Genomic DNA, 27,965 nt, shown 5'->3' on the forward strand with positions numbered 1-27,965 from the left:
GGGCTGAAATTTTGCCTTGGAGTGACATTCAAGGAGCAGCCTTTGGGTTTGACCATAATGACCTTTATTGGAGACAGGTGGGGTCATTTATTATACAGGAGTAACATCACGCCATTCTCTTCCCATTTAATTCCTTTTAGTCTCCTTATAAATCTGTAGCAAAAGTGCACTTTTAACAGGTTTTAATCTATAGCATATATCTTTCAATATTATCTCTCAGTCAGGTATTTTATTTGTAAAAAGGTATCACCAGATATACAAAATACATGTCTAGTGTACTACATTACTTTCTGTATTTACTGTTTAGATTATTTTTAACTCAGTGCTCTCTCATTTTTTTTTTTTCTTCATTTTTTTGCAAGACTCAGTGATAATCTTCTGGTGGCATCACCAGGAGAGGACTCACAGCTTGTGTGTGGAGAAGGGGAGAAGACTCTTAGCCAGGAACAATTGTCACACAACAGGAATAAGATGACAAGAACATTTGCTGCTGTTGAATGTCTCTCAAAATGACAGAACTCTGTATAATAAAAAATAATTTAAAAAACCCAATGTCCACATTTTACGTGCCAGGAGAATGGAAGCTGCACCCAGCTGGAATACGATGGCAATGGTTCATTTGCATTTTGAAGGCAGGAGTTAATTGCTAAACATCACATTTGTGGTCATGAGAGGAAGGAACAGACACAGGCAGCACGAGGAACTGTGGAACGCTGCTTTCCTGAGGACAGTGTTTTGGTAAAATATTGAATATCCTGCACAAGCCACAGAATTGCATAAGTTAAAGATCCTCAAGAACAACGAGCACTGGGGACAGATGAGGGGCTGTGCTGGGAACAGCCACACTGAGGACACACAGCTCAGGGACCCAGTGGGTGAGGACAGCAAAACTCATTCCCACTGGGAGGCTGGAGCCAGCTGTGACAAGCTTTGGCACAGCAACAGGACTTCTCCAAAAGAAACTTGCACAAGATTTGCTGAGATTTCTCACAAACTTCCTTAGTCTTTTCTTCCTAGTTATCCTTGAGATTATAATATATACACAGTAACGGATAATAATTGCTTCATTTCAGTCTTCAAAAGACCAACAATTTCCCCTGGGAAGCAAGGCCTAGAGAGGTAAATCAATCAGAAGCGTTTTAGGGGGTGTTAGGTTCCCAGATGGAGACAAACATCACCACCAGTGCCTGGAACACTGACCAGGTAATGTCTGGTGGGTTGGTTGGTTGGTTTTCCTTCTCACCTGTTCATTACCTTGAAGACTCAGAACTCCTGGATTAGTTCCCCAAACACCCCTTCCCTTGGTTAACCCTTCCCCATTAGTGCTGTTTCTGTGGATTAGCATAGATTCAAAATGCAACTTGGCATCTGTTTCCTGGGAATTGAGTGAAATGTGGAACAGATCCTGCTTCAGAATGAGGGCACTTTTGGTTTATGCAACAGCTCCAAGAAAGGCTGGAACTCCCAACTTTTCTACGGCAGAGATGGTCTTTGACAGGTAAGGGCTGCTCTGCTCCCCTGGAACCTGCAGCAACGGGGCCTGGAGGCAAAACTGCTGCTTCCAAAGGGAAATGCACAGCAGGAGAGGCTGGATATGGAGACAGTTCTCTGCCTTCTGCAGGAGAAACAAACAGCACAAATCAGAGCAGTACAAAAAGAAGCAGTGCTGTTGGTGTTCTCTAAAGCCAAGAGAATGCAGGATGGGGAGGTTTACAATGCTGCAGAGAGAGGGGTTTGTCTGCTTTTTCTTTATAAAAATTACAGACTTGACATTTCCAATATGTCTTAGCTTTGTACTGCTTCTCAAGTCTGAGTCACCAAAAATATCCAGCAACCAGCTGCTGCTCATATCCTAAAATATACCTTCAGCTGACACTGAATATTGAAATCATTCTGCTAAAATACAGAAAAACGGTGGCAGAAACCAAGGTATAGCCTCAGGCCAACTTTAAATGGTAAAAATCCTACAATGCTACTTTGAAATCTCTTCTTGAGTTCATGAACAAAAAAGCAGCCGGGTTTCAAGTAGAGGTAACACAGATTTTGGAAGATAGCACGTAAAAAAAAAAGCCCAGAAAGAAAACTGGAACAAAAGCTCTTCTTGTTAGGGCAGTTCAGCACTAATCCTCCAAAAAGGGCAGGGAGGGAGCTCTCTCCTCCCCCCTGGCTCTGTCCTGGTCCTACAGCAACACCGAGGAACTGCTTCTGCTGGCACAAATCCGTTCCACTCGGACATAGCTTGATCCCTTTTTCCTTGTGTCCATCTTGTGTCTCTTGCCTCAGTCCCTGGACTGGTAGAAGAGGATGTATCCAGATTCGGAGTTTTTGGAAATGTCTGATGTTAAACCATAGAATTCTTCAATGGCCTGGGCGTCAATTTTCTGAAAATTAATGAAAAGTTTTAATTAGCTTCAATCACAACACCACCCTAAAAGCCTTTTCCCAGATAAACCATTATTCCCAGTTCTCAGAGGAGATCTGGAGAGCCATGCAGTGTTGACATAGTGACATTTCAACACCATTCAATCCAACAAAACATTTTTTTCCACTTAATAACTTATTGACTGTTGAAAAAACCAGGAAATCAGGATGAAATAAGAAACTTCTCAGAAGGGATGCACTCTTAAGCCAGACTACAAAACAAGTGATCCATGAAAATGTATCCTTAAAAGACCACATGACATTTTAATATTTGCTTTTCTGACTGGTGGTACCTTGCCTGAGTATTTTATAATTGAATTATTTTATAATTAAAAAAAGCAGTCACTAATCAGGCAAGAAGGTTTTTGCACAGCTGCAAGTACATGTTGTGTAGATTGAGAATTCAGCTACAATAACTCCCAGATTTTGAAGTTATTGTGAGCCTTTTAGGGAGAGAAGTCCTGCAAGTGCTACTTGAGTTCTGTGAATCTCATCTAATTATGATCTTTGGCCATAAGAGAGCTCTCCTACCTGGCACAGCCTTCTGGAATATTATCACAAGTTTGTGTTGCAAGAAAAATGATGATTTGCTGTACTAACAGAATTAAAATCTGCTTATATTTCAAGCTGTGACCTATGTGCAGAAAAGCTGTTTAGTTCTCATACTCCCACCAGCAACTGGAGGGCATTTTAAAGGGGTTTTAAAGATGTAGGTTCTCCATGCCCTGATCCTGCACCTGAGCACAACTGGCTTCCCATCAGTGAATGGGATCCTGCAGTCCAGAGACTGGAATAAAACATTCCCAGGCACCTGTGCTGCTCAGCACTCCACTGGGATGGAGTTTTTTAATACCTTTAGGACTCTGGATCCACAGAAATGAGAGGCCTGAATTTGTTGAGGAGATGAGCCTCAAGTTCTCTGTTATTCCCAAGGAATTAAGTTGAAATAATTGAAATAAAGAAATGTTCTGAAAACAAGAAGCTCTGGGTTGAACACCTGCCCTGCTCAGGAGGAGCAGAGACCAACCTGTGATTACATCTTAGAAGAAAGGGACCCTGCTGTGCCTCCAGCAGGAGCCTCCTCAGCTGCAGAACCCATTTGGAGAATGTGAAATCACTGCTCACTGACCAGATTTTGGCATCACCACAAGCTGAGCAGCACTGCCTTCTCCACGTGGCACTGCTGAGCTGGGACCAGCCTTTCCCAGCTTTTTCCCAGCACAAGAAAAACCAGACATGAGTTTTCAGAAGATGCATCAACTGCAGAAATTCTCTCTTGAAGAGTTTTGTTAAACACCTAAGAGGGAGGAAAAAAAAAACCCCAAAGAGATGTTTTGTCTTTTCTCCATCCAAGGAGTGAGGGGAAGCTGAAACCCCCTCCTGAGGCCGCTGCATTTTCACACCATTTATTAACATTACTACAGACTGGGAGAGCCACATTTGAACAGAAATACAGTGAAAGAACACGCCTCAGCTCCTGCAGTATATTTAGCAGACAAGTCAAACACGTTTTATTTTAAGTGCCAACTCACTTGCCATGCAATCAAGCCTATTTCCACTACTCATTCTGAATGCAACTCAAACATTTGATCCACATTAATTCATGCCACAGATATTTTTAGTTTCAGCGCAGCAAAACTGACTTCCTTCTTTAATTTCACTATCCCAGAAAACAGAGTGGAACTGAAAGGGGATTATACAGATTCTATTCTTCCCATTCTTACTTGACCAGATATGGTTTTCCCCAGCTGTAGATTTAGGGGAATGGTTGTCACTCTAAAGCTACAACTTTCAGGATGCTGCAGCCTCACCTGGCATTAAAAATGATATTTCTTATTAACTGAGATTAAACATCCTTTGCTCATTTCCAGACACCCATTCTGGTTCTCCAAACCAAATCCAATTCTGGAATCCCATTCCCAGCATTCAAATCTCTGAGTTATCTTTTAAGCAAAGCCATGAAGCCATTCTCTGCCTCCCCTCAGTGTGGAGAGCTCCATGGATGGATGTTTCCAGGTAAACAGTGGCACTGGGATGCATCCCCTGGCTGCTCTGGTGACAAATGTCAAATTCAAATTAGCCAGAGCTCATTGACTCAGGTTTCTCAATTCATTTTGCTTGGCTCAGGATGCCCCTTGGACTGATTTGGCCCCTGGATTTGCTGCTTTCCCACATATGCTGCAGGAATGTTGGGTGATCATCAATCTCCAATTTAATTGAGAGTTGGCCCTCTAATGAAATCCTAACAGGCAAATAAATCTGCCTTCCCCACTGCTGACATTTAGTGGGTAATGAGGACAAACTCCTTCCTCTTTTCAGTTTGGAACTGTTCATTCACATCACTTGCCAAAAAATGCAATAAAGCTTTTTGTATTTTGGGTGGAAAGGCCTTTTCCTGGGCTTTCAGCTGCAGTATCTGGAACAAGAGCTTTGCACTCACCTCCTCAGGCCTGCTTTGTTAGGTAGCCAGACCTAGAATGTTAACCCTCCAAAGAGCTTGATTTTTATAGCATTTTAAAGAAATTCTAAGAAAGAAGATGAACTTGAAAAAAAATAGCAAGTCATGATTAAAGACAAAAAAGCAACATAAAGGAAAAAAAGTGAGTTTTTTTCCAGGACAGCTCCTTGGATTTACTGCCCAATAACAGACAGCACTTATTTAAAAGCCATTTTTGGCACATCTATGAAAAAGTGCCAACAGTGTTTGCAGATAAACAGAAATTTGGTTTTGTCCTAGAAGTAAAGATACAACATAGAAGTGGCTGCTAGGAAACAAATACAGAATGAGAGGATGGTTGTTTTACATCCTTTAAAATGTAAAATTCATCTCCTGGATGGAAAAGACTGAGAAAACTTGCATTTTAAAATATTGAGGTGAACACTATTTCCAGAATTAGGTGACACAATTCTGTGCTTGGCCCATGACAGAAACAGAGGAAAATGACCCCAAAAATATAAAAATGGGAGAAAGGGAACTGTTGACATCACACACACACTGGGAAGCCACCCCTGATGCTCAAAACTATGCAAAGATTGTAAAAAACTAAAAATGAGGAATGTCCTACATTTTTATTGCAACACAAGCATGGCTTTTGATATTTAGACACTTAATCAGGCCTTGACCATGGGATCTCTGAGACAAACAAAGCTCTTCATCTTTACAAAAAGCAGCTCTGCTGTGGCATTTGTTCTACTGTTTGATATTTGCTTAATAATTATGTGAAATACATGGATGTATAAATATTGTGGCTGTTAGCCTTTACAGATATGTTGGCAGGAAAGGAAAAATTTGCTTGAGCTGTTTCAACATCATCACTAAAAATAATTTTGTTCTACAATTCGTTGGTGAAAACTGACCCAAAAAAAGTGAGAAGCTCTTAAGTGCAGCCATGAAACACAAGTTAGCAATGGAAAGGAGCCTAAAAATGGGCTGAAAGCAGAGTTTTTGAGAGTGCTGTTGTTCCTCACCCACCTCTACAATGTCATCATCAAACAGCAACCAGAAGCCGTGGCTCTTCACGATGGTGATGTAATGCCCACGGTTCGGGCCACTGCAGGGAAAAGGCATCGAGAATTCATTATCCAGGAGCCACTTCCCTCCCCAGGATCCACCTCTGGCTCTCCCAGCTCCACTTCCCAGCTCTTCCCATAATGCTGGTTATCAGAGTTCAGCTTTTTTAGGTTAGGTTTTTAGATTTTTGCCAAATTGCTTCAATTAAAATGTCGCTCTTGGCTACTTGAAAATACAAAACATTCAAAACACAAAACATTCAAAACACAAAACATTCAAAACACAAAACATTCAAAACACATACATAAAATAAATATTCCATGTTTATTCCATAAATATTTCATCTCCCCATTCATAGATTTTAAAAAACAAAATTAAAAATATTTCAATCTCTGTTTTGTTGCATTCCCCACTGCTGACTATTTTGACCACTGTTAATTAAGTTTTGAATTTAATCAGGTCTGAAATATTTCACAGCAGGAATTCCTTTCATTCTCAGTGTGGTTTAACCTGTGCCTGACCACAGCCAGACCTTCTGTGAGTGCTCTTCCCACTTTTCTCATGGAAGTTTCCAGTCCAATCCCACTGCCCACATCCCAAAGATTTACCTGGAAGGGAAGGGCCAATAAAATGACCTAATTCCAAGAGTAAAGGCAGGCAGGCTGCCCTGGGAAGGGACTGGTTTGAGATAATGAACCACATGGATGGAAAATTACAATTTACTGACCTCAAATCCTGAGAAAACAGCCCAGGGATACAGTGGGAAAAAATACTCCCTCTTCCCAGCTTTATTCTTTCCTTAGGATCAACATAAGGCTTAAAACCCCCAGTATTTGTAGCAGTTTTAGGCAAAAGAAAGTCTCCAGTCCTTCCAGAATTATTGATAAACACAAAATCCAACATAATTCCAAGAATGAAACTCCTTTCTTTAGGGCAACCAAATAAAAATATAAAACTCTAAGCTCAAAATATTTCAAACAAGTTCTGAGAACTCAAAATATTTAGAAAATCTCATTTATCTCAAACCTTTGGTAAGTTCCCAGTAAGAATTGAGAGCAGGTGAGTTACAGGAGTCCTAAAAGCCCCACACAGGATAAAAGGTTTGAGAAGAAAAAGCAAAAGCATTTCAGAATGTGAATTATTAATCACCATTATCCAAACATGTAACTGTAGGCACAGGTATGGCAAATTAAAAACTACCCAAGAAAACTCATTGGATGAGATCCTAAACTGAAAAAAATTAAATAATCACTACAACTGCACCACAACAAGAATCTTCTAGAATTATATGAAGTTTATTTATACTAAATCTATGCATTCTTAGCATTTTGCTCCTCACAAAGATGTTTCAAAACATTTATGTGCTGTAATAACTGATTACTTTAAAATTCACACTTCCTGAAGGCAGTCAGAAATAATTTTTCCCCTTCCATGAGGGCTTTTTTTCCTAAAATGCTTAAAAGTTTTTCCTCTTTGCTTTTAAAACCAGAACTGAAGCTGCTAAAACTAAAATTTAATGAAGAAAATAAGGATATATAAAAATTCAGCAGTGCACAGTTTATTCCACATGATGGCACCAGCTTCTAAAGAAACTTCAAGGGTTTAGGCAGCAGCAACATGAAAAACATAATTTATTTCCATTTTAGTAGGTGTTTTTCCAAGATTTCTTTTTATTCCATGTAGATTTCCTGGAAAGCAGGGTTAGGGGTGGGGTTTTTTTGTTATTTTGGGGTTTTTTAATGATTGCTCTTTGCTACAGCTCAAAGAAAGAACTTGTCTGATGTGCCACTGTGCTGCTAAAATGACAAATCTTAGCCTATAAAGTAAAACTGAAAAGAGTAAAACCTTAAAGTAAAATTAAAAACAGTAAAAAAGGTAGTAAAAAAGACAGAAATTAAAAAAATAAACAAGAATACTTCCGGCCAACCAGCTCTAAACGCTCCTGCACTGCCAAGCAGCGTGAGGGAACAGCTCAGGGATGAGAGATTCCTTTAGAATTCCAAGGAAAGGCAAGGAATGTGCAGAAGTACCTGCCACAGTGGACCACCACGGCCACCAGGTCGTACATCCTGTCGGGGTTGGTGGCATCCCCCGAGGTGTTGAAGAGCCGCAGCTCCAGGGGAAACACCACCCTGTAGGAGAGTTTGGTGTAGCGGTGCAGCTGGTCCATGTATTTGAACCTCTTCAAGTGCAGAGCCAGGATCATGGGCAGCTTTTTCACCCTCATTCTGCAGCACAAAAATAGAATGGGACAAAGAGAAGGATTAGTAAATCACCCCAAATGAAGCTTTGCTCAAGAAGGGCTTCGTTATGGAGAAGCGTCGTAAAAGGGATCCAAAATGTTGGTAAAATGTTTAAAATGCTGTTTTTTCTCGCTTAGGGAGAACAGGCAATATTTATTCCAAATTATTAACAGCACAACTGACATCTGAATGCAGGACAACATCAGCTTTTCACCAATCAAGGGGAAGAAAGAGCTGGAAAAAATCTGTGTTGCTGCTCTGGCTGTGACCAAGTGTGAGGGGAGAAAGAAGATTTTCTTGTATCCAGCCCTCACAGACAAAGCAGATGGGATGTTTTCCAGTGGCTTTAAGCTGATTAATGCTAACTGGGGAAAATGTGGATGTGTGGAAGCACCAGACAGAAACTCTACTGGGAGAAACACAGGATTAATCTCCTCATGATGAGGCTGCCATGAAGTTACTTGGTCTCTCCACTTTTCCTTTGCCAAATACAGACCTAGACAATCTTACCTTTTCTTTTTCCTGAATTCACCAGGTGTATTTGCCCAGAAATTTTAAGACAACATCTCCCTCAGCCTGAAGATTTGGCCCTTACCTCTTCTGTGCCTCCTGTTTGCTGCGGCACTGCTCACAATAGTATTTGTATTCACTGCATAGAGTTTCAGTGTTACTAAATCCCCTGTGGAAATCAGAGAGTGGCATAAGCAGGGATATTCCAGAGCATCCAGGTAAAACCTATTGCTGATAAAGCTGAAAAAAACCCCAAACAACACACAGAGGATGAAGCTCCTTTCACTCATGGTGCTCCCAGAGCCATTTGAGGTGTATTTGTCTCGCTCCTGGGATGCAGCAACAATGTTCAGCTGGAAAAATCTGGAATTCACACCCTCAAGTATTAACTGCCTATTTTCTGGCTAGGAAAGGTAATAAACAGCAATAAGGTGATTGAGTTTTGTTTCCATCAGTCGCCATTCCATGTTTTCTTTAGTGGCAGAAATTAAATGTTCACATCTACAGCCATTAAGTAGCAAAGTCTGGATTATCCTTCAGCTCCCAGCAATTACAGATCCATTATCAGCTATTAAATAGCCAGATGCTGTATGCAAATTAAATATCCAAGCAGCTGATAAGCCTTGGAGCTAGCAGACAAACACACGGAGCAAAAGTCTATCAGGAAAAACAAAACTGACCCTAAACATCAGGGCCAGGAGACTAAAATTCAGTAAGAATATTAAAATAATCAAGAATTTATTGTGAAACCAAACACAGCATGTTTATTTGTGATAAAGCCTGACTGGGTGATGTAACAAATTCAAATCCCCATAAAAGAAAGTGAAAATCAATCTTAGCCACCACTAGTACTCATTAACTACTAAAACCCACTAAGAAACCTTCCAAAACTCCCAAAATTTTACCACATCTCAAAGCCTACAACTGCTGCATGAGAGAACAATTAATCCAGGCTCTTTCCTTCTGACCAGGACAGGTATTTTTTCCATTCCCAAAGAATTCTGTTTACCTTAGACAATGTGTAATTGATGTATTTTGTTCCACATCAACCGAGAGGTCCAGAAAGTCCTCATCTTTGCTACTAACCTTGAAAAAAAAAATAGTAAGAAGAGATATTTGGTAACAATTTAGAGCTGGCAGATTTCTTTTAAGCATTTCTGGCATGGTGCAACATGATTAAAAAGAAATGTACACACACACACAGAGGCCTCTTCTTGGGGTAAACTAAAACTGATTAAATAACCTGATGTGGTGTTAAAATCCAAAGAGGAGCATTAAAAAAAGAAGGAAAAAAAAGCAACAATAACAAAACCAAACCAAAAACCCACGGAAAAAAAAGCACAAAACCCCAAACCCTTTCTCATGAAACATCTCTCCCCCTTGAGACTTCAAGACACATCTGATTATTTCACTGGCAAACCCCAGTTTTAACCACTCAGAGCTCTCACTGGAGAAGCTTTAACCACATTCCATTTTTTCTGCAGCCTGATCCAGCTTTCTGCTGCATTTCAGGGTCTAATAGTCAATACTCAGAGGCAAGGCAGAAACAGGCAGATGGCTCTTCAATTAAATGGGCTAGCAGGGAGGAAAACCATCTTTCCATTTGTGGAACAGTCACATTTCACTGCAAAATTCTTGAGACAGAATCCTATTAATGGCATTTTTAAAGCTTCTCCTCACCACATAGCCGTAAGTTTAGATTTTAAATGCCAAGAACAGTTTTTTCTGTTGTAATCACTTCTTGGCTCTTTTATTTCTCTCCCCATCTGGGTTTTCATTTTTTTTTAGCACCATTAAATCAGAGCATATGACTATAACTACAAATCCCTGGTCTGAAGGTGGTGTGGCTCTAATTCTAGATTTCATGGCACTTTTTTTTGCTCTCAAATAGAGTGGCCCAAGACCAGCACCAAGCACAGAATTCCAGTTCAAGCAACTCAGTTCATCCCAGAGTTCAATTAAGAGCAACTCTCATGTAGAAACACAACATAAACTCTCAATCACTGACACAGGGAATAACATGGAGACAAAAAGGCAGCTTGGATCAGCCAGGTGCAGCTGCCTCGATGGAAACAGGGAGGAGGAACAGGGAAAACACTGGGCTTTTTCTGGGCAACATACCTTAATGAGCATTGCTTTGAACATAGAGCTGATACAGTCCTAAAATAGGCTATGCTCCATATTTTAATAGAGACAGTGCAATTTCATCTACCCTAATAAATGAAAAAGGGTGCTCAGTGTTAGGGAAAACAATCCAGAAGCTGGGAGAAAGCTAAGAGGTGTGGTTTGCTTGTGCACGTACAGCCTCACAGTTAAGACATCTGGTTTCATTGGTTAGTGTTCCTTGGAAGATTTCATGGACCCACGTCAGATCAGGCTTGTCTCCTTCTTCACTCTCAATGCTGCCATTCTGGAGCTTCCCATTCTGCTTCTCCTGCTTTTTCTCCTCTTGGAGTAAGTCAGCAATAGTGTTCAGTAGGTAGTTTAGGAATTCGTGTGCATCCTGCTGCATGTAATTATCAAACAATTCTGGAAAGGAAGAGAGGGAGGAGAATGAGCAACTACAGACAATTCCCAATGCCAGGTCACTGCTGTTTTCCCTTCCCTCCTGTCCCCTGTCATACAGCTCTGGTGACACTGGTGAGTTTGGGAAGAATTGCACTTTGTTGTTCTCTCAATGATTATCCTCAGGTTGCAACAAACAGACAGCTGAAAAACACCATAAAGGAAACTTAGCTTGGGCATTTCTCAGAACTGAAGGAAACCATGATTGGTTTGGGTTTTTTTTGTAGTTTATTTTCTTCTTTTCTTTGGAGAGGGAGAGAAATAAAGAAATTCAGACATGTTCCTTGGGGCACTGGTTCATTAAGTCCAGCATCAAGGGGCAAAAATCCCCTACTGGAAGTTTGTTATCCTTCCAAGTTCAAGTAGAGAGGATAAATCAACAGCCAGAACTTTTCCTCACCAAACAGCCCTGGGAAATAACCACTGGTTCTGATCCTAAGGAATTTATCCTACCACAAATGCAGGAGAACAGGCTGTGAGTGGCTGGGTCTCCTCTGAGAGTTCGTGACAGCCTGGAGCAATGACCTGGAGTGTGCTGACATGTTCCTCTAGGGAACACCATGCCAGTGTGGAATATCTGGACATGTGCAAGTCCAGAAACACAGATACTGAGATAAGGACAAACTCACAGGACAAGCACAGAGGTGGCAAACCTCACACCACAAAAATCTTCAAGAAACCTGCTAAAACTTCACAATTTGGGCTCCAAAAGAAACCTGAATTTAACATTTTACACGCTTAAAAATGGAATAAAAAAACCCCCTCATTTATTCATTTACCATTTTCTTTCCTCAATCGGGAAATAAATTTCTTGGGTGGGATGACTCCCACCTTCTTCTTTTGCGTGGCAATACTGTTGAAGAGGTCAGAGAGGCAGGTCAGGAGGCTTTCCTTCTTTCGAGGCTGCACCTTGTATGCCAAAACCTTTTCCCGAAATGGCCGACAAAAATAAAGTGCCTGTAAGACCGAGTTGCAGTAGCAGGTATTGCCGAACTGGTCAAAAAACAGAACAGAAGGAAAACAAAGGGGCTTGGATTAGGGCTGGCAAAAAGAAACGACAGCAAGAGGTTGTTCAGTAAGAATGGCACACAGTGAAACTGGAGAAGTCACCTGGCAGAGCTCATTTACTGGGGAATACTGGTTGGAATGGGGGGAAAGGCTGAGCCTTGTGTCAGCAAGGGAAGGGAGAGGAGGCAACAGCCACAGGGTACTGGGAATACACAGAAAAAGTAATTAAGGGCTCATCAGAGAATCAAAATTTCTGGACACAGCCCTACTCATCCTGAGAGAGGAGAGCCTGCTGGGGAGAGGAAAGCCCAAAATAAATAAATAACAAATTTCACAGAATATTCTGAGCTGAAAGGGACCCCCAAGGATCACAGAGTCCAACTCTTATGTGAACAGCCCATACAGGGATCAAACCCACAGCCTCGGCATTATCAGCACTGCTCTGACCAACGGAGCCAAACCCAGTGGCAAAACATATTATAAATTAATAATAAAATCAGTATTTCCTGCTCATAATGGAATATTTTGAGCAGCACATGATGCAGGGCAATGCACAGAGCAGCTGGTTTGCATCTGGCCTGTCTGAAGGCAGTGCCAGGGCAGAGATAAGGCCTTGCAGAAGCAGCTCCCCATGGCTGAGCAGGGAGGCACACCACGGTATCAGCTTATCACCCCCAACACCACACCACGGCTTCAGAGCTGCTGCTCTGCAATTTATTGTGCTGCTGCTTCAAAAAAGGGAAACAAATTCTGGGTTTGCCAGTCCCCAGATATGCTGGTAACGAGGTTCTGCATGCCAAGAGCAACGTATTTTAAATAAACCAAAAAAGTATAAAAATCTGCCTACAGAAGAGAGATTTTTTAAAGTCGTGCTCGGAGACATGGCCACTGTTCACCCACATTTGGTGTGATTACTGCAGCAGAACAGCTTCAAGCTAAGAACCACTTTGACTGAAACAGCAAATGAACAGCTTAATTCATACAGCTCAAAAGGTCCCAGATTAGAGCTACAGTAACATTGATTGATACCATATGCAAACAACAGGGAACAACAGTTAAAACTTATTGACACGAGGAAAATAAATATGGAACTAAACAAACACATGAATTAGGAGAGAGAATCACTCACATGCTTGTTAGTGACCCAGAAAAACAAAGAAGCATCGTGCTAAATAAATTTGCACACAACACAAAATAGGCAGCCTAAGTTTGAAGGCTTATTTGAAGATAGGAGCTTCTTAAAATGAAGACTGAGATGAAATTCTGCAATGACACCGTTGTTCCATCCCTCTTGTGCTATAGTGCATAGAGACTATTTTAACAGGCTGTTCCCTTCTCCCACATTCTGCAGTGGCTTTAGACACAGTTTAACAGAGCCAGGTTGGTTTAGCTCCCTGATCCAAAAATTAAATAACTATTCAACCCTCAAGTTTGGGCCTACATTGCCCACAAGCTCAACATCTGATTCTGTGTGCACACAACCACACATTTAACAGCACTGATGCTGAAGCCATGAAATTGCCCTCTTTAAAATGCTCCAATTAATTCCAAATCGTGAAAGAACCAGAAATAACTTCGGAAAAAGCTCAGCAGAACAACGGCGTGAGAACAACCACCCTCAAGAAACCAGTTGCAAGAAATGAAGCACAACAGCATTAGTCATATATTACCCTTCAAAACAGAGAATGGATGTGGTTCTAATAATTCTGGTTATTTTTAGGATGCTGTTTTTCCTCTTCACACCATTCAGTGCTCTGCTATTTCTGTTACAATTGGAGATGCCCTCCATTTTTGCCATTACGGAGCAAACCTCAGCAGCTCGGGAATGGCCATCAACACCCGATTTAAGGAGCAGAATTCTGTGTGTTTGGATAGCTGGGTGTCTGAAATATAAACTGCTAGAAACACACACAAAGTCTATTAAGTGGGTCTCTAATGAGCTCAATAAATACCATTTAGTTGGCCTTACTTGGAGTGTGAAGAGATGGAGCATCTCCCAGCTTTCAACACAACACACAGAAATATAATTCTGTTCCCAGTGAGTTATGCCAAAATTGCATTTTCCCATCATAAATAGGATGCCACAGAACCACTGCTGCTCTGAACTAACTCAGGAGCAACATCCTCTCTGCACAGTTGCTGCCCCACGGCTCCAGCCCAGAGCCACACAAACTGACAGATGCAAAAATGCAGCTTTTTGGAGGGTTCATGGCTACACCAGGCTGCCAAAAATCCAAAAGGAGTATTACTACACAAAGGAATTATCCACCCAGTCTATGTCATTCATCTCTTGCATAAAAACTTCCACTTCTCCCACGAGAAGGGTGTTTTTAGAAAAGTAACACATTTTTATTTTAAAACCTCCCCTGCACTGCAGCATCAGTGTAGAATCTTCTCTGGAACAGCATATGAACAATGAACTTTATCAGCTCCCACTTTCCAGCTAAACATTAGAATCTTAGAATTAGAAATGTACCAGAGTAGGAAGGGTTCTCTCACAGACTTTACAAGAAATACACTTATTTTCTGTGTTTCAGATGAAAGGATAGCTTGGTTAATAACCACGCTGCAGGATGTGGTGTCTATGCTCAGTCCCACTCTAAGTGAGAAGTGCTCATCAATCGAGTTCTCAGAGAATCCTGTTCAGCTCCAAATTAGGATATGAATTTAAAACCAGCATTTCAAACACCAAAAATTCACTTACATTGACCAAGCCAAAATAATGCTCATTCACAGGGAACTGCTCAGGACCAATCTCTTTCTCCAAAGCAGAGGCATTGGCGCCCTACAAAAAAAACCCAATGTTTATGTTAGAGAAAATACAAATTTCCTAAAAAACCCCAAAGATTAGGAAAGAATTTACTTCCATTGAAAATCAGCACCTTGTGTTCGCTGAGTTTTTCAGAATTAAATGATTATGATGCTTTATTATCATAAATGTACCAAGGTTTCATTTCAAAACTTGACTCCATCAGCCAGATCTAACAGAAGGGTTTTCTGCATTTCAGTTTATTTGAAAATTAACACAATCAACTGTTCTCACTTAAAACACCAGGTTAGCCACAGTGACCTAGAAACAGCAACTTCATTTAGTCAAGAATACGCTGTAAAAATAAATTTATCCTGTATTTTTCTACCTTTCTTTTGCAAAATACTATGGACAAGTGAAGTGGGATTACAAGCCCCTAAAAGAATGGAAATAAAGAGTTTTATCACAGTCTTGGATCACCTGAAAGTGCTTTGGCTTTGCTACCTTTATTTCAGGGTGATGAATTAAGCTCACAGTGCATTTTGACATGTCCTTGAGTTTCCAGCAGTACAATGAGGATGGAATTTGCTGGTTTAGATACAACTGGAAAACACCACATAAAGCAACAGCTAAGGCATTCCAATGTTTTATTTTGGATTTTAACTTGGTCCACTCTATATTCAAAGTGCATTTATATTCATGCATCTCTTTTCTGTTTCCAAACCACCAACACCTTATGGATGGGAACATCTTGGGATTTGGTGCCTTCCCTCATTCCTGTTCTTTAATGTTTCTTGCAGATGCTCCAGCAGTCCTGAGCTCATCTGATGTAGAATCCAAACACTTTGGATTCCTAATTCTGTTTTAAATATCTAAGTCACTCTAACCTTGTCCAAGCAGAAATCCTTCTGCACAGGTGAGCCACCTTCAGACACCTCAGAAAAGCATTAAACCAAAAATTACAGTCCAGCATAACTCAATTCATTTATTCCCCTGAAGCTACCAATGCTTTTTAATCTCTGAGCAAATATTTTAATCATCTCCCTATTAATACAAACCACAAGTAGAGACTGTAAGGACAGTTCCATCCAGATTGTCTTTAACAGAGAAATAACAAAAAAATTTCTTAAAAACCAGGAGAGAAACTAAGAAATAACCTGCTTTAAGAGTTGTAGTTGGATGTTCCCCCATCAGATTTACAGTGAGTTATATTTCTCAAAGCAAATGAGGCAGGCTCAGAACTGGGTACTACAAACCCCACAAAACATTCCCAGGGCGCTGACAGATTTACAAGCAGAGCTCTGCTCAAGCAGCAATCACACACAACATTTTTGAGGACTCAGTGCCAGTTCAGGCAGCTTCTTTCATTTGTTTCCCTGCAGCCATTCCCTGCTCCCAAGGAGCTCTTTTGCCCTCCACTATCTCCCCCCAAAAAACCCAAATCCAACCTAAATAAAAGGAGAACCATCAGCAAGGAGCATCTGCTGACACGGGTGTCTCCAAGGGCTACCTCAGCTCTTCACTCCCAATGCTCTCATCTGGGCTTAGGAGATGATCATCCAAATTCCATGGAAATGCACAAAAGGTGAAAATTCCAGAATTTTCAGCCTGGAAATCAGCACTGGCTCCTCTTGAGGTTGTTTTGCTCTTACATGCTGCATGTTTGGTGATTAGGAAAGGAGGATTTGTAAATCCTGCAAGCTCATGAAGTTCAGTTTCAATTTCCCTGGAGTTTCCTCGCCCCCTCCATGATCTCCAATATTATTTAGGGAAACACTGGAGAAAAGCCCATTAAAGGAGGGACCAAACCTCATAGAACCAGGGAAACCTGACAGCCCAAATGCTCCAGCTGGAAAGCAACACATGGAATAAATACCTGAACAAAGAAATAAAACCATAAGAATTGTAATTTTTGATAAAACTATGCTATAAAGAATTTAATAACCTACCATAAACCAGGGTTGTCAACCAATCCACCAACTTGTATCCCATTTGTACCTCTCCATTTAACCTGACAGGTTACAGGTGAGTTTTTTCCAAGTGTTTCCTTGTATCTGCTGCCCAAACTTTATAAATTTGGGTAAATTAAGTCCTTAAAAAATTAAGGTTTCCTTAATAAATCAAATTATATTTCATGTATTATTTACAATTGAAGTCATAGATGCCTCATCTCTGGAAGTGTTCAAGGCAAGGTAGGACCAGCCTGGGACAGTGGAAGGTGTCCCTGCCCATGGAATGGGATGAGCTTTAAGGTCCCTTCCAACCCAAACCATTCTGGGATTGTGTGAGGATTCTGAATTTTCTTGCCAGAGAACATTTTAAATTCATAAAATCATAAAAAACCCAGAACAGGACTCAAAGCAATTATGGGAAGAATCCAAAAAAATCACAGATTAATCATAAATAGTTCTGAAGATGCAAACTTGCAAATTAAACACTGAAAAAGCTCCAGGAAATGCAATGCCCAGCATTCCATGGAAAAATAATTCCCTGGCAGAAGCACAGCTGATTCACCATGGAGTCAACGTCCAGGAGAACTGCACTAACCAAGGCAACAAGGATACAGCAGGGGGAAAAATCCACTTTATGGTGAGGGCACCCACTTGGTCATGTTTTGGGGTAAACTCCAGAACTGCAGCCAAAGTTCAGCTCCTCCCAATCAGGGATCTCTGCAACTCAATTAGCAATTAGCCAATTAACCCAGGGCAGATGAAATGCGGTCCAGCCTGAGCCGTGTCCTGCTGCAATGGAGCCTAAGAAGAGGTTTATGGTCACACTGAAAGGTGTTCCACACCTTTTCCCACCCCAGCTAAAAGGTTTTTCCATCTGCCACAGCTCACAGGAATATTTGCTCACGAGAAACAAACCACACTTCATCATTCTGGAAACACAAAAGCCACATCTTATCTAGAATTAAAAATCTAACCCAAGTGGCAAGTGTCCATAGTATGGAAATTTACATTATTATTTGGGGAATTAAGAAATGCATCTCTTTGTGGTGCCACAGCCAAAGTTTTCTGCATCTTGTGGTACTTGGAACATCTAAAACTGTAAGAAAATCAATATGGTTTTGCTAAACTATGTCACATATTGTGGGAGCACCAAGAAATGCCATGAAAAAAATCCCTCGTCCATAGCAATTGAGTTTGCTTGGCACGGAACAGCTAAGCAAACCCTAAAAACTAAAATACAGCTGAATAGAAAGATGAATGCAGGAGATTAGAACTGACTTCTCACTGCTGGTGCAAGGCAAATAAATTGGAACAACCCCAGAAGTACATCCTTGACTTCTATGAGGTCCACGGAAACGCTCTCAAGGAACTGTTCTGCTGCTCTGCTTCAGGACCACCAAACCCAGCTCTGTGAGCAGGAATAAACCCAGACTTATACAACACACAATTACCCAAGGAGGAAAACTTCCTCCTAATTTAACTACGTGGTAATAGTGATTTACTCACATAATGAGATGTGAATTTAGCACTTTCCTATTGGTGGGGGAGGTGACAACAGAAGTTTCAGCACTTGCAAGCAGGATTTTCAATTTTCTGGGAATTCCTGGGACTTCAAATGTTGTCTCAGAGCTGCCCTTTTCTGCTCGAACCCTCATTCACAGAACTGGCTGTGCCTCCTCAGTTCTGGAATTATCAGTCAAACAGGAAAACAAAAAACTGCCTGGCCCATCTCAACTATGGCCACCTTAGCAGGAACACACACAGCTAAAAATGGCCAAGAAAATCCCAAAAAAACAACAATGAAACATTTCCTGTCATAGCTGCAGTCATTTTACTTTTTGCATATCAGGTAATTAAAAGACCAAGATGGTTTGTGCTCATTGAAAAGACAAAAAACACCCTTAAAAAAATCTAATATACCAAATTTTAAAGTATCAAACAACAGCACAGGGAATTGTTAATATTCGAGTTTTCCTCACTTTTTCATACCAACACAGTGAGGGACATCACACCAACACCTTGATGTAAAAATTTAAGGAAAGACTGGATGTGGCACTCAGTGTTCTGGGCTGGTGACAAGGTGGGGGTTGTCAGGTTGGACTCCATGATCCTGGAGGTTTTTTCCAACCTAAATGATTCTGGGATTCTATTCCATGCTCAGATCTGGATGAGATACAGAGAAAATAGGATTGGGCTAAACTAGTAACAGCCAAGGCAAGTTTTGTTGAATTTTTTAAAGCAAAAAGGGATGTGAAAAGAGCAGTATCAAACCCCCTTACCTGAGAGAACTGTCTAACCAAGCTGTACTGAGGCAGTGATCCCACAGTATTCCTGAAATTTTAACTGAATAACCCACCAAAACCAGAAGAGAGATCTTGTAAGCTCTGAGTGATTTTTGCTCAGTAGAGAAGTCTGAAAGATTTATTTCCAGTTCAATGCACCATGCAAGTGGAATAAATAGTAGTAGACTTCTGTTTTTTAGCCAGTGGTAACTCACTGCAGCACCAAAGGGAGATGACAGAGAAGCATAATTAGGCACCATTGGCTCTTTTTAGCAAAAAGAAAATCCTATTCCTGCAAAGAAAATGAGTATTTTGCATAGCCTAGATGTAACTGATCTCAGAAACTGCAAATGTATCAAGTTTCCAGGGGCTCCAATACTTGGTGACCTTAAACTGATTGGATTTGTAATTATTCTTACAGACAAAAGGCTCATAGGCTGCATTCACTTATCTGACAGGAATCAGAGAGGAGGAAGAAGAATGCTCAGTTTTCCCTACGTTCTATTTAATGAACTTTATGGTAGAAATTAGAATAAGCCTCAGAGTTGAAGAGTTTTTGTGAAGCTGTGGATGAACAAAAGCTGGGGGTGATTAATAACAACCACACAGCTCAGAACAGGAGCTGCTGTCAGCTGAGAATTCCACATTTCCAGCATCCTCGTGGTTCCTGCTTCAAGTTACAACCTTTTCCCTTTTCAGCACTAGGAGTTTTACTAAGTTCCAGTGAAATCCTGATCCATCACAAACCCTGGCTGAGATTTAGTGGACTGGTACTACGGACTACCCAATTTTTTACCCTGAACTAACGCTTTGCCACGTGGATGGAATTCACATTTCCATTCCCAAATATCTGCCTTGTGCTGCTCTGGAGGTAACTCTGCACATGTGGGGAGAGAGAAAGAAGGGTGTGAGGAGACCTTCTGAGCATGGAGCAGCTGCTGCTGCAGCTCCGGGGAAAAAAAGGACCAAACTTTGCACAGCTCTGGGGCAGGATCCTCACTGTTATTCTGAGCTCTTGTCAAAATAATCAGGTCAATGCTGTGCTGCTGCTCAGCAAACAGTGAGCACAGGGGCACTGGAGCTGGAAAATGAGGGAAAAACCCACAAAGCAGGGAAAGAGTCACGAGTGGGGAGATCCCATTGCCCTGAGTTCACAGCATTTACCTCTGACAAGCTCTGAGGGGCTCTCATTACACAGGTTTGAACTGCCAATGGGTTTAGAGCCATTCCATAATCATCAGTAGTTCAATATAAGGACAAAAAATACTCAAGGTTTCTTTGGTGTCATTGGCAGACACAGAAATGTAGAAACACTTGTCAGACAAACGCTTCAATGAAGTTTTAATTTATTTTTTTTTAACAGGGATGAAGCAGCTGCTTAAAGTACAAGGGAAATAACTAAAATGGTAAAGACCTTCTCATCTTCTCAAAAATACAACTACAAACTTATAGTTTGGTCTTTTTTCAATACTGATCCTGCCAAAATCTACAAGAACTCAATTTTTTTTTTTAAGTTTGCTGTGCTTGTTTTGGGGCACTCCACCACTTTAGATGGATACAGATTATATATACCCCCAGAGATGCTCCACTTACAGTTCATTTGTGGACAGTGGCAGATTGTCAGAAGAGAACTCCTAACATCTGGATGTGTCTCCCAAAATTTCAGAAAAATTTCTATCTGTTCACTGTATCCTGTTGGAACTAGCTCCCTATGCTTGCCTACAGCCTTCAGCTGCTTTAGGCCTGTCTAAAACACACCCAGGACTAATTAATTCCATTAGCTCACTTCTAACAATCAGTTAATTTAAAGCCCTCTCCACACAGCCCATGAAATTTGGAAAATTCAGCCTTTCTTTAAGGATAATTACTATTTTTTTTTTAGCTCAGTACAAAATATTAATTTCCACAATACCCAATTTTTATGCATTCCTCTCTTTGCAATTAATCTAACTCAGTTCAAGTGAAGGAATTAAAGCCTTGCAACTCAGGGTATCTCTAACCTTTCACTGCAGCTGGATGCACACTCAGAAGCTGTGCAGCATCACTGGAGTAACAGCCTGATAGACTAAAATCCCTGAGGATATTCTGGCTTGGACTCCACACCATCCTAACTCCTGGACTGGAACCAGCTGCTTCCCACTGAGCACCTGCCTGCAAAAGACATTTCCCTTTAAAGAAAGGCAAAAAAAAGGGAAAAATACATCAAGGATTTCAGTGTCCAGAACATGCCTGGTGCACAAGTCTTGCTCTCTAATACCTCATTTGACTGTTTCCTTTTAACAAGTGAGAGTAGGAGGAGATTCACCATATAAAAAAGCTGGGAAGCAGCTTTCAGGTTGTGCAGAAAAGGCTCCAAGGGACACCATCGTGCAGCACTCCAGATTAGAGGAGCTGCTTAAACCCACTGCTCAGGAGTTGTTTGAAGAGTGAATACACAAATCAAAACAAAAAGGGAGAAAAAGAAAAAAGGAAAAAAAAGAACAAGTAGGCCAAGCCAGAGCTACTTAAAACCTTTCAGGAAAGAAATCTGCATGAGCTGATGCAGAAGTCTGCCTGCACTTGCTGTATTTGCTGAGATAATAGTTCCAGCTTCAGGACTATTAAAATCACCCTGGGGGGAAGTGGAAATGGAGCAGACTGGGGTTGTATTGCTGCAAGTTCATAGAACACACCGTCATGGTTTTCTAAACACTGATTAGATGTTGCTTTCCCCATCCTTTAAAACTCCTTGGCTGCGGAGCACTGAAGTCAGATAAAAAGAGTTGTCAGCTCGGGGTTTGAAAGGCTCCCTTTTCATGTATCCAGGAAGGCTGTCGTTCCAGGCATAACAAATTATTGTAAATTGAGCCTTGGATTGCAGCACTCTGCCTGCATAAGCACTCCAAACAAACCGATAATCTTGAAAGGAGCAGGTAGAGCAGTGTCACAGACTTTCCAAGGCCCCACGCTTCCAAATGCCATGGAATCTTTCTCCTGGAAAGGCTGTACCCATTTCCAGGCAGGAGGAAAGCTCACAGAGCACCCTGACTGCTGCCATGTCACCCAGAGAAACTTGAAAGTTCTGTATTTCAAAAGAAATGTACTCCTATGAAGCCATAATTGGAGTGGTTTTAAATAAATGAATGCAGGGTGCTGTGTAAACTCTTCCAAGCACATGTTTATTCCACGAGGAGCTGGTCCTGCAAGGTCCACAGGATCCACACCTCCCAAAGGCAAAGCAGGGCACACACACTTGTGAAACCCTCTCATTTCACACTCTTAAATTAGGTAGCAAAGCTGGGCTCCAGTGAAAAGAACATGTGGAAAGGATGCAGGAGAAAGGGTAGGAAAAACAGAACCACTGCTTAGCACTGCCCTTTGTCAGCAGCTCCTTCCCCTCCTCAGCCACTGCCTCCCACATCACCACTGCTCCCACTTCACCCCAGTTCATCCAAGCCTCCTCAGCCACTGCCTCCCACATCACCACTGCTCCCAGTTCACCCCAGTTCATCCAAGCCTCCTCAGCCACTGCCTCCCACATCACCACTGCTCCCAGCTCATCCACCTGATTTCTCCACCCACAAGATTTCTCCTGACCTTGGGCTTCTCCCAATGACCCAGTAACACACATAAGAGTGGGTGCTTTGCCAGCACAGCTCTCAGAGATTCTGCAGCTCTCTGGGCCGCTAAAAGAACAATCACAAACAGATCCCAGCTGTGCAAGGCCCAGTGTTTACCAGCATTGTTCTTCTGTGAGCTGGCAGCAAGATTTTATCAGGAGCCTCACACATCAAACAGTGCAGGGACAATGCTGTGAAAAGTGAGGAAGTGGATGCTGAGGGAAGGTGAACCCAAACACTACGGATTTATAAATAGGTTTGTATTTCATATATAAATAGGTTGTAACTTCAGACATTACACAGACACACAACAGTAAAATTCAGCTGTGGGGCCAATCAATGGGTCTGAATGGGGAAATATATTCACAACTCAGTGCAGGACAGGTTAAGTGGATAAATCATGGAATAGTTTGGGTTGGAAGGGACCTTAGAGCCCATCCAGCGCCATCCCTGCCATGGGTAGGGACACTTTCCCCCATTCCAGGTTGCTCCAAGCCACATCCCACCTGCCTTGGACACCTGCAGGTATCCAGGGGCAGCCACAGCTTCTCTGGGCAACCTGTGTGAGTGCTTTACCAACCTTAATGGAAAAAATTCCTTCCTTTCTAGTCTAAATCAACCCACTTGTAGTTTAAAACCATTCCCTCTTGTCCTTTCATAACAAAGTTTATCCCCATCTGTTTTACAAGCCCACTTTAAGTATCCACTATAAAAGGAGCTGAAAATATAAAATACAACACTGAAACAAACCATAATGATCTACAGTGCTGCCCTTTATTTTGGCATGAGTGTAGGAATCCCCCAAACTGACATCTGCTGGAGCAAGCACTGAAAGCCATTTTATTTTTTAATAGCAACAAGACAATGAGTGATGTGCATGTAAACACAGATGAATCCAAGGCAATAAAAGCATTTGCTCTAAATTCTGATTAAAGAACCAAACAAGAGAGATTTGGTAATATAGAGCACCTCTTGAACAAGCTACACTGTTATTTTAACATCTTTCCCCAGGTATTCACACTTCATTTTTAAATTGTAGCAGCTCTGAAGTCCTCTAATATATAATCAGTGTCTGCTTTAAACAAATGAACCATGTAGTGCCCAGTTTCCTTGGCACAACAACACAGTTGGGATCTCTCATGAGCTCTCATTTTTCAGAGGACAATTAAAGCATGAAATTTTGAAAGTTTATAGACCATCAAAGCAGACACCAGAACAGCAGGAAAGCTCAGGTATGTGTTGGACTCCTGTAAAATCCTAAAGCTCGTTCCAAGAGAACCTGTGTGGTCCAGCTGAACTGCAGCCTGGCTTTGCTTCCAGCCCCAAACTGTCAGAAGCCCCAAATCTGGAGAATGAAGCAATAAACACCCATCACACACAGCATTAAACCAGAGTACAAACAACACGTGGGAAAACCTTGAAGTGACCTCCTCACTGTTTTCCAAGGGGTTATGTATTTCTTTCTCCCCCTAAAACTATTATTCTCAGTTATTCTCAGGCTGGGTTTTAAGTGCAAAGACAAATATTTTGCCTCTTTCAGCTTAACAAGTCAGTCAAGCAGCAGAGCACTGCTGGAGACAGAAATCTGCTTAGCCAGCTCTACTTCTACCCTCCCTTCTTTCAGTGATAAAAATAAATGTTATAAATGTTAATTCTCTGATAAAGCTAAACCAAAGTCCTACAGCTACAGGTGACAGCAGTGAGGTGACATTACACACCAGGGACACCACACCCCTGCTGGAGCTGCCCGGTGTAAATTATTCAGGAGGGAAATGGAAACGTGGGACCTACAAACGCTGCAGCCACCTCCCCTCCAGCAATGAAGTCAATAATTACGCCCTCATTCAGAGCATATAAGGCTACCCCCAGTTTGTATCCTGGATTGGAGTTCTTCAGGCGTGTCTGACTGGTTTAACAAACAATTAGACATGAATCTAGAGGAAGTGACCCTAATTGCCTACAAGAAACAATATTCTGCTCACAGCTTACTACAGACTTCTCACAAGCTGCCAGAGAGGAAAAGCCCAGCTCTGTGCTTTGCACCTGCATTCTCAAGTTCTGGTCTCCTTCTCCAAAGTTCTGTCAATTCAACAAAACCCCCAAGTTCTGACTCAAAAACTCAGTTCCACAACTGTCTCAGAGCACAGAAAACACACCCTGGGTCGGAGGATGCAGTCAGACCCATGGAATTCAGCCCTCCTCACTCTCTCCTCAGCCAAGAGAGGATTCCCACCTGCCCGTGACCACAGATCCCCCCCTTAAACACTGCTGAAACAGCAACTGCGGATTTTTTAATGCAAAACGCCTCAGCAGTGCTCTCTGTTTCCATTTCCCTTAATTCTGCAGCTGCTGCTTGCAAACAGGGCTAGGACACAAAACTGGTGGCAGAGAAGCAGAGCTTGGGTCAGTGGCTCCTGGCCATGGATGTGTTTTCCCTGCGGTGGCAGCAGCCTCCCCAAGCAATGAGTCACATCCAAATGAACCCCTGCACCCGTCCCAGCTCCCAATCCCTGCCAGGCTGGAGCTGCCACCAGCTGCCAATCCCTGCCAGGCTGGAGCTGCCACACTCACGTTGTGAAATCCCGGAAAAAGGCCGGTGCTCACACCAAGGAAATGACACCACCCTGAGGCACAGCAGAGCTGATCCACCCTGAAACACGGGGAAGTTCTTTCAGGGAGGGGGAGACGATTCAGGTTAAACCTCATTACCGGCTGCTAATGAGTTCAGGCTCTGGATTTAATTTTTACAGAGATACTGGAGAGGAATGGAGTGTCTGAGAAGCAAAGTCAGGAACAGCAGTCCCTGCGATGCTGAGGGGTCTGACAATGTCACAAACCTGGGTTTCACTTTTTCAGTCTGGAGCACAGATGATGACTGGAAATGCTGGTAAAAATTGCATATTTTAATAAGAAAAATATGTCAAGTCCTGTACAATCACTACAGATTAGCATAATCCTGAAGAAAGCAGTTCCCAAAGGGACTTTGTTCATGTGTTTTAAGGTTTTTGTAAAGGAGGCTCAGGTTTTTCTTATTCTTTTATGACAAAGCAAACAGAATTTTTACTTGCTGGACATGCAAATAAACTGATCCAGTTTTAAAATACAGCACCCAAACCTTAATTTCCTGGGCTGGTTGAAGGAAAAAATGTTAATATTGACAGTAAGTTCAGCCAAGCTACACATGCACCTAAAACACTGATGCTGACAGATTCCACAGCATTTGATTAAATGACTAATTAAGGAATTTGGAAGCCAATTTAATTCAATTATTTAGTGCTACCAGCACTGCTTTACAATTTCTGCACAGAACTGAAACAGCAAATTCTCCACTTGAAGCACAGTGAGGAGAACCTGCTTCCCCAAAGATAAAACATGGACAAGTTGCTTGGGAAAGAACACCCACAGTACTTCAGGAGGGAAGTGGGAGGCAACAAGCACCTGCCCAGCTTCCATCACCATCCCAGCCACAATCCAGGCAAGCACAGGAGCAAAACTGAATCCAAGGCTGGGGAGGTTTAGCCAGAGTCTCTGAAAAAACAAATCCCACTGGAATGTGCTCAGGTTTGGCCGCACAGTCACAGGGAAATGCACTGCCTTCCATCTGCCCTCTCAGTCTGAGGCTCAGTCAGCTGATCTCAGGAATGCATCCAAAATGTTCCACGGATTGAGTCAATCACTTGCCTCTGGGGTGCAGAACTCCACAGCAAAGTCATGACTCACCTCTCCCGGCCTTAATCTCACCTGTGTCTGTGATGGGCAATTAAAAAACACAAATTATGTTGGAAAAAAAACCCATTTAGTGAGATTAGGGAAGGATAAAGCCCTGGGAAATCTTCCCCCAAAGACTTTCAGGGAGGTTTCCACGGGCAGGGATTTGAAAAGAAAAGATGAATGTCTCATGCTAGGGGTGTTACTGTGAAACTGCAAACACCCAGTTTGTACTGGGTTCAGTCCAGCTGGGCCTGGAGTTAAACTGGGAGTCAGCACCTGCATGGAGAACAAATAGGAAAATCCTGCTCCTTTTACACACAGGTGAAAACAAACCCAGTAAATTGATGTGCAACAGTCCCTGCTACGATTGCAGGAAGGAGATGGAGAACTGCCCTTGGAGCAATGAAAACGGGGGACAAGGAAAACCCAACTGCTCAGAGAGGGCACCCCCGGCCTGATCCTCTGCTGGATTTGAAGAATTCAAGCCCCTGCCAGAGCTCAGACCGAGGGAATCCTCACAGAAGGTGCTCTGTGCGCTCTTTTTGGTGTTTCACTGACAGGCTGCAATATTTTCCTGTGAGTCAGCTGTGCTCCAGCGCCAGCCCAAGCACTTGCTGGGCTCTATTTACACAGCAGCGTAACTTCATTAAAAATTCTGCATAATCATGCAATTACCAGCCTGTCTCTTTCCCTGGCAGCAGGGACGATCGCTGCTACATGCATCCACGTGGAACGATTGCAGAGCTTTGATAAACGAGTAGAACAACCTTTAGAACGAACTTAGTTATCACAACAACCGAATACGACCTGAGCACAAGGACAATTAGCGCTCGATAATTCCTTTTCTCTCCGAAAGGCAGCACCCACCTGCCCGAAAAACATTTCGGGGCACAGGCGGCAGCAGACACACCCACCGGGAGCGCCGAGTTCGCATTTCTGCGGAGCCTCCCCACACTTTTCCCACCGGGATTTCAGCCCGATTATCCCAAATCCCTGCGAGCCCCGGCCAGGCTGGCACCCGGCGCTCAGCCCGGCCGCGGCTCCCCGCGCTCCCCTCGCCCTTCCCCGGCACAGCCGCTCCGCCCCGGCCCCCTCAGACACCCGGTGCCGGCGCGGGCGGCGGGGCCTCCCGCAGCGATGGGTTTGAACCACTTCTGCTGCTCGCACGGCGCCGGGGAGCGGCGGGCGGGCCCTCCCCGCCGCTCAGCGCGGGGCACAACGCCGGGGGCCCCTCAGGAGCGGCTGTGCGAGGCCGGGCGGCCGCGAGGGCTCTCACCATGGTACAGACGGCGGCGAGTCTCCGCACCGTCACCAGCGCCTCCATCCGCCCCCGGCCGCCGCCATCTTGGGCCGCGACTGACAGCGCCAGCTGCGCACCCGCAAACCGGCCCGGCCCGTGCGCCGCCCAAACGGC

The 27,965-nt window shown here is 42.7% G+C and overlaps 1 protein-coding gene across 1 annotated transcript; it reads right to left on the minus strand.

Annotated features, from left to right (window-relative positions):
* Positions 1-41: 41 nt before the first annotated feature.
* On the minus strand, positions 42-27,914 carry LOC138110593 (ubiquitin carboxyl-terminal hydrolase 12-like). Its single transcript, XM_069015692.1, has 9 exons — positions 27,828-27,914; positions 14,963-15,043; positions 12,030-12,243; positions 10,988-11,214; positions 9,695-9,771; positions 8,771-8,854; positions 7,963-8,160; positions 5,894-5,972; positions 42-2,381 (listed from the first exon to the last, which is right to left on the minus strand). The coding sequence occupies exons 1-9, from the start codon at positions 27,873-27,875 to the stop codon at positions 2,280-2,282; spliced, it is 1,110 nt and encodes a 369-aa protein (XP_068871793.1). The 5' UTR covers positions 27,876-27,914; the 3' UTR covers positions 42-2,279.
* Positions 27,915-27,965: the final 51 nt, after the last annotated feature.

Source organism: Aphelocoma coerulescens, chromosome 4A (genome assembly GCF_041296385.1).
Source record: "Aphelocoma coerulescens isolate FSJ_1873_10779 chromosome 4A, UR_Acoe_1.0, whole genome shotgun sequence".
In the NCBI taxonomy this organism is placed as follows: Eukaryota; Metazoa; Chordata; class Aves; order Passeriformes; family Corvidae; genus Aphelocoma; species Aphelocoma coerulescens.

Bases quoted from the DNA above. Each gene is read 5' to 3' on its own strand.
- LOC138110593 (XM_069015692.1), bottom strand. From the start codon at position 27,875: ATGGAGGCGCTGGTGACGGTGCGGAGACTCGCCGCCGTCTGTACCATG. The intron at 15,044-27,827 runs GTGAGAGCCCTC...TTTTTTTTGTAG, and splicing joins TCGCCGCCGTCTGTACCATG to GGCGCCAATGCCTCTGCTTT. The intron at 12,244-14,962 runs GTAAGTGAATTT...TTTTTTGACCAG, and splicing joins ATTATTTTGGCTTGGTCAAT to TTCGGCAATACCTGCTACTG.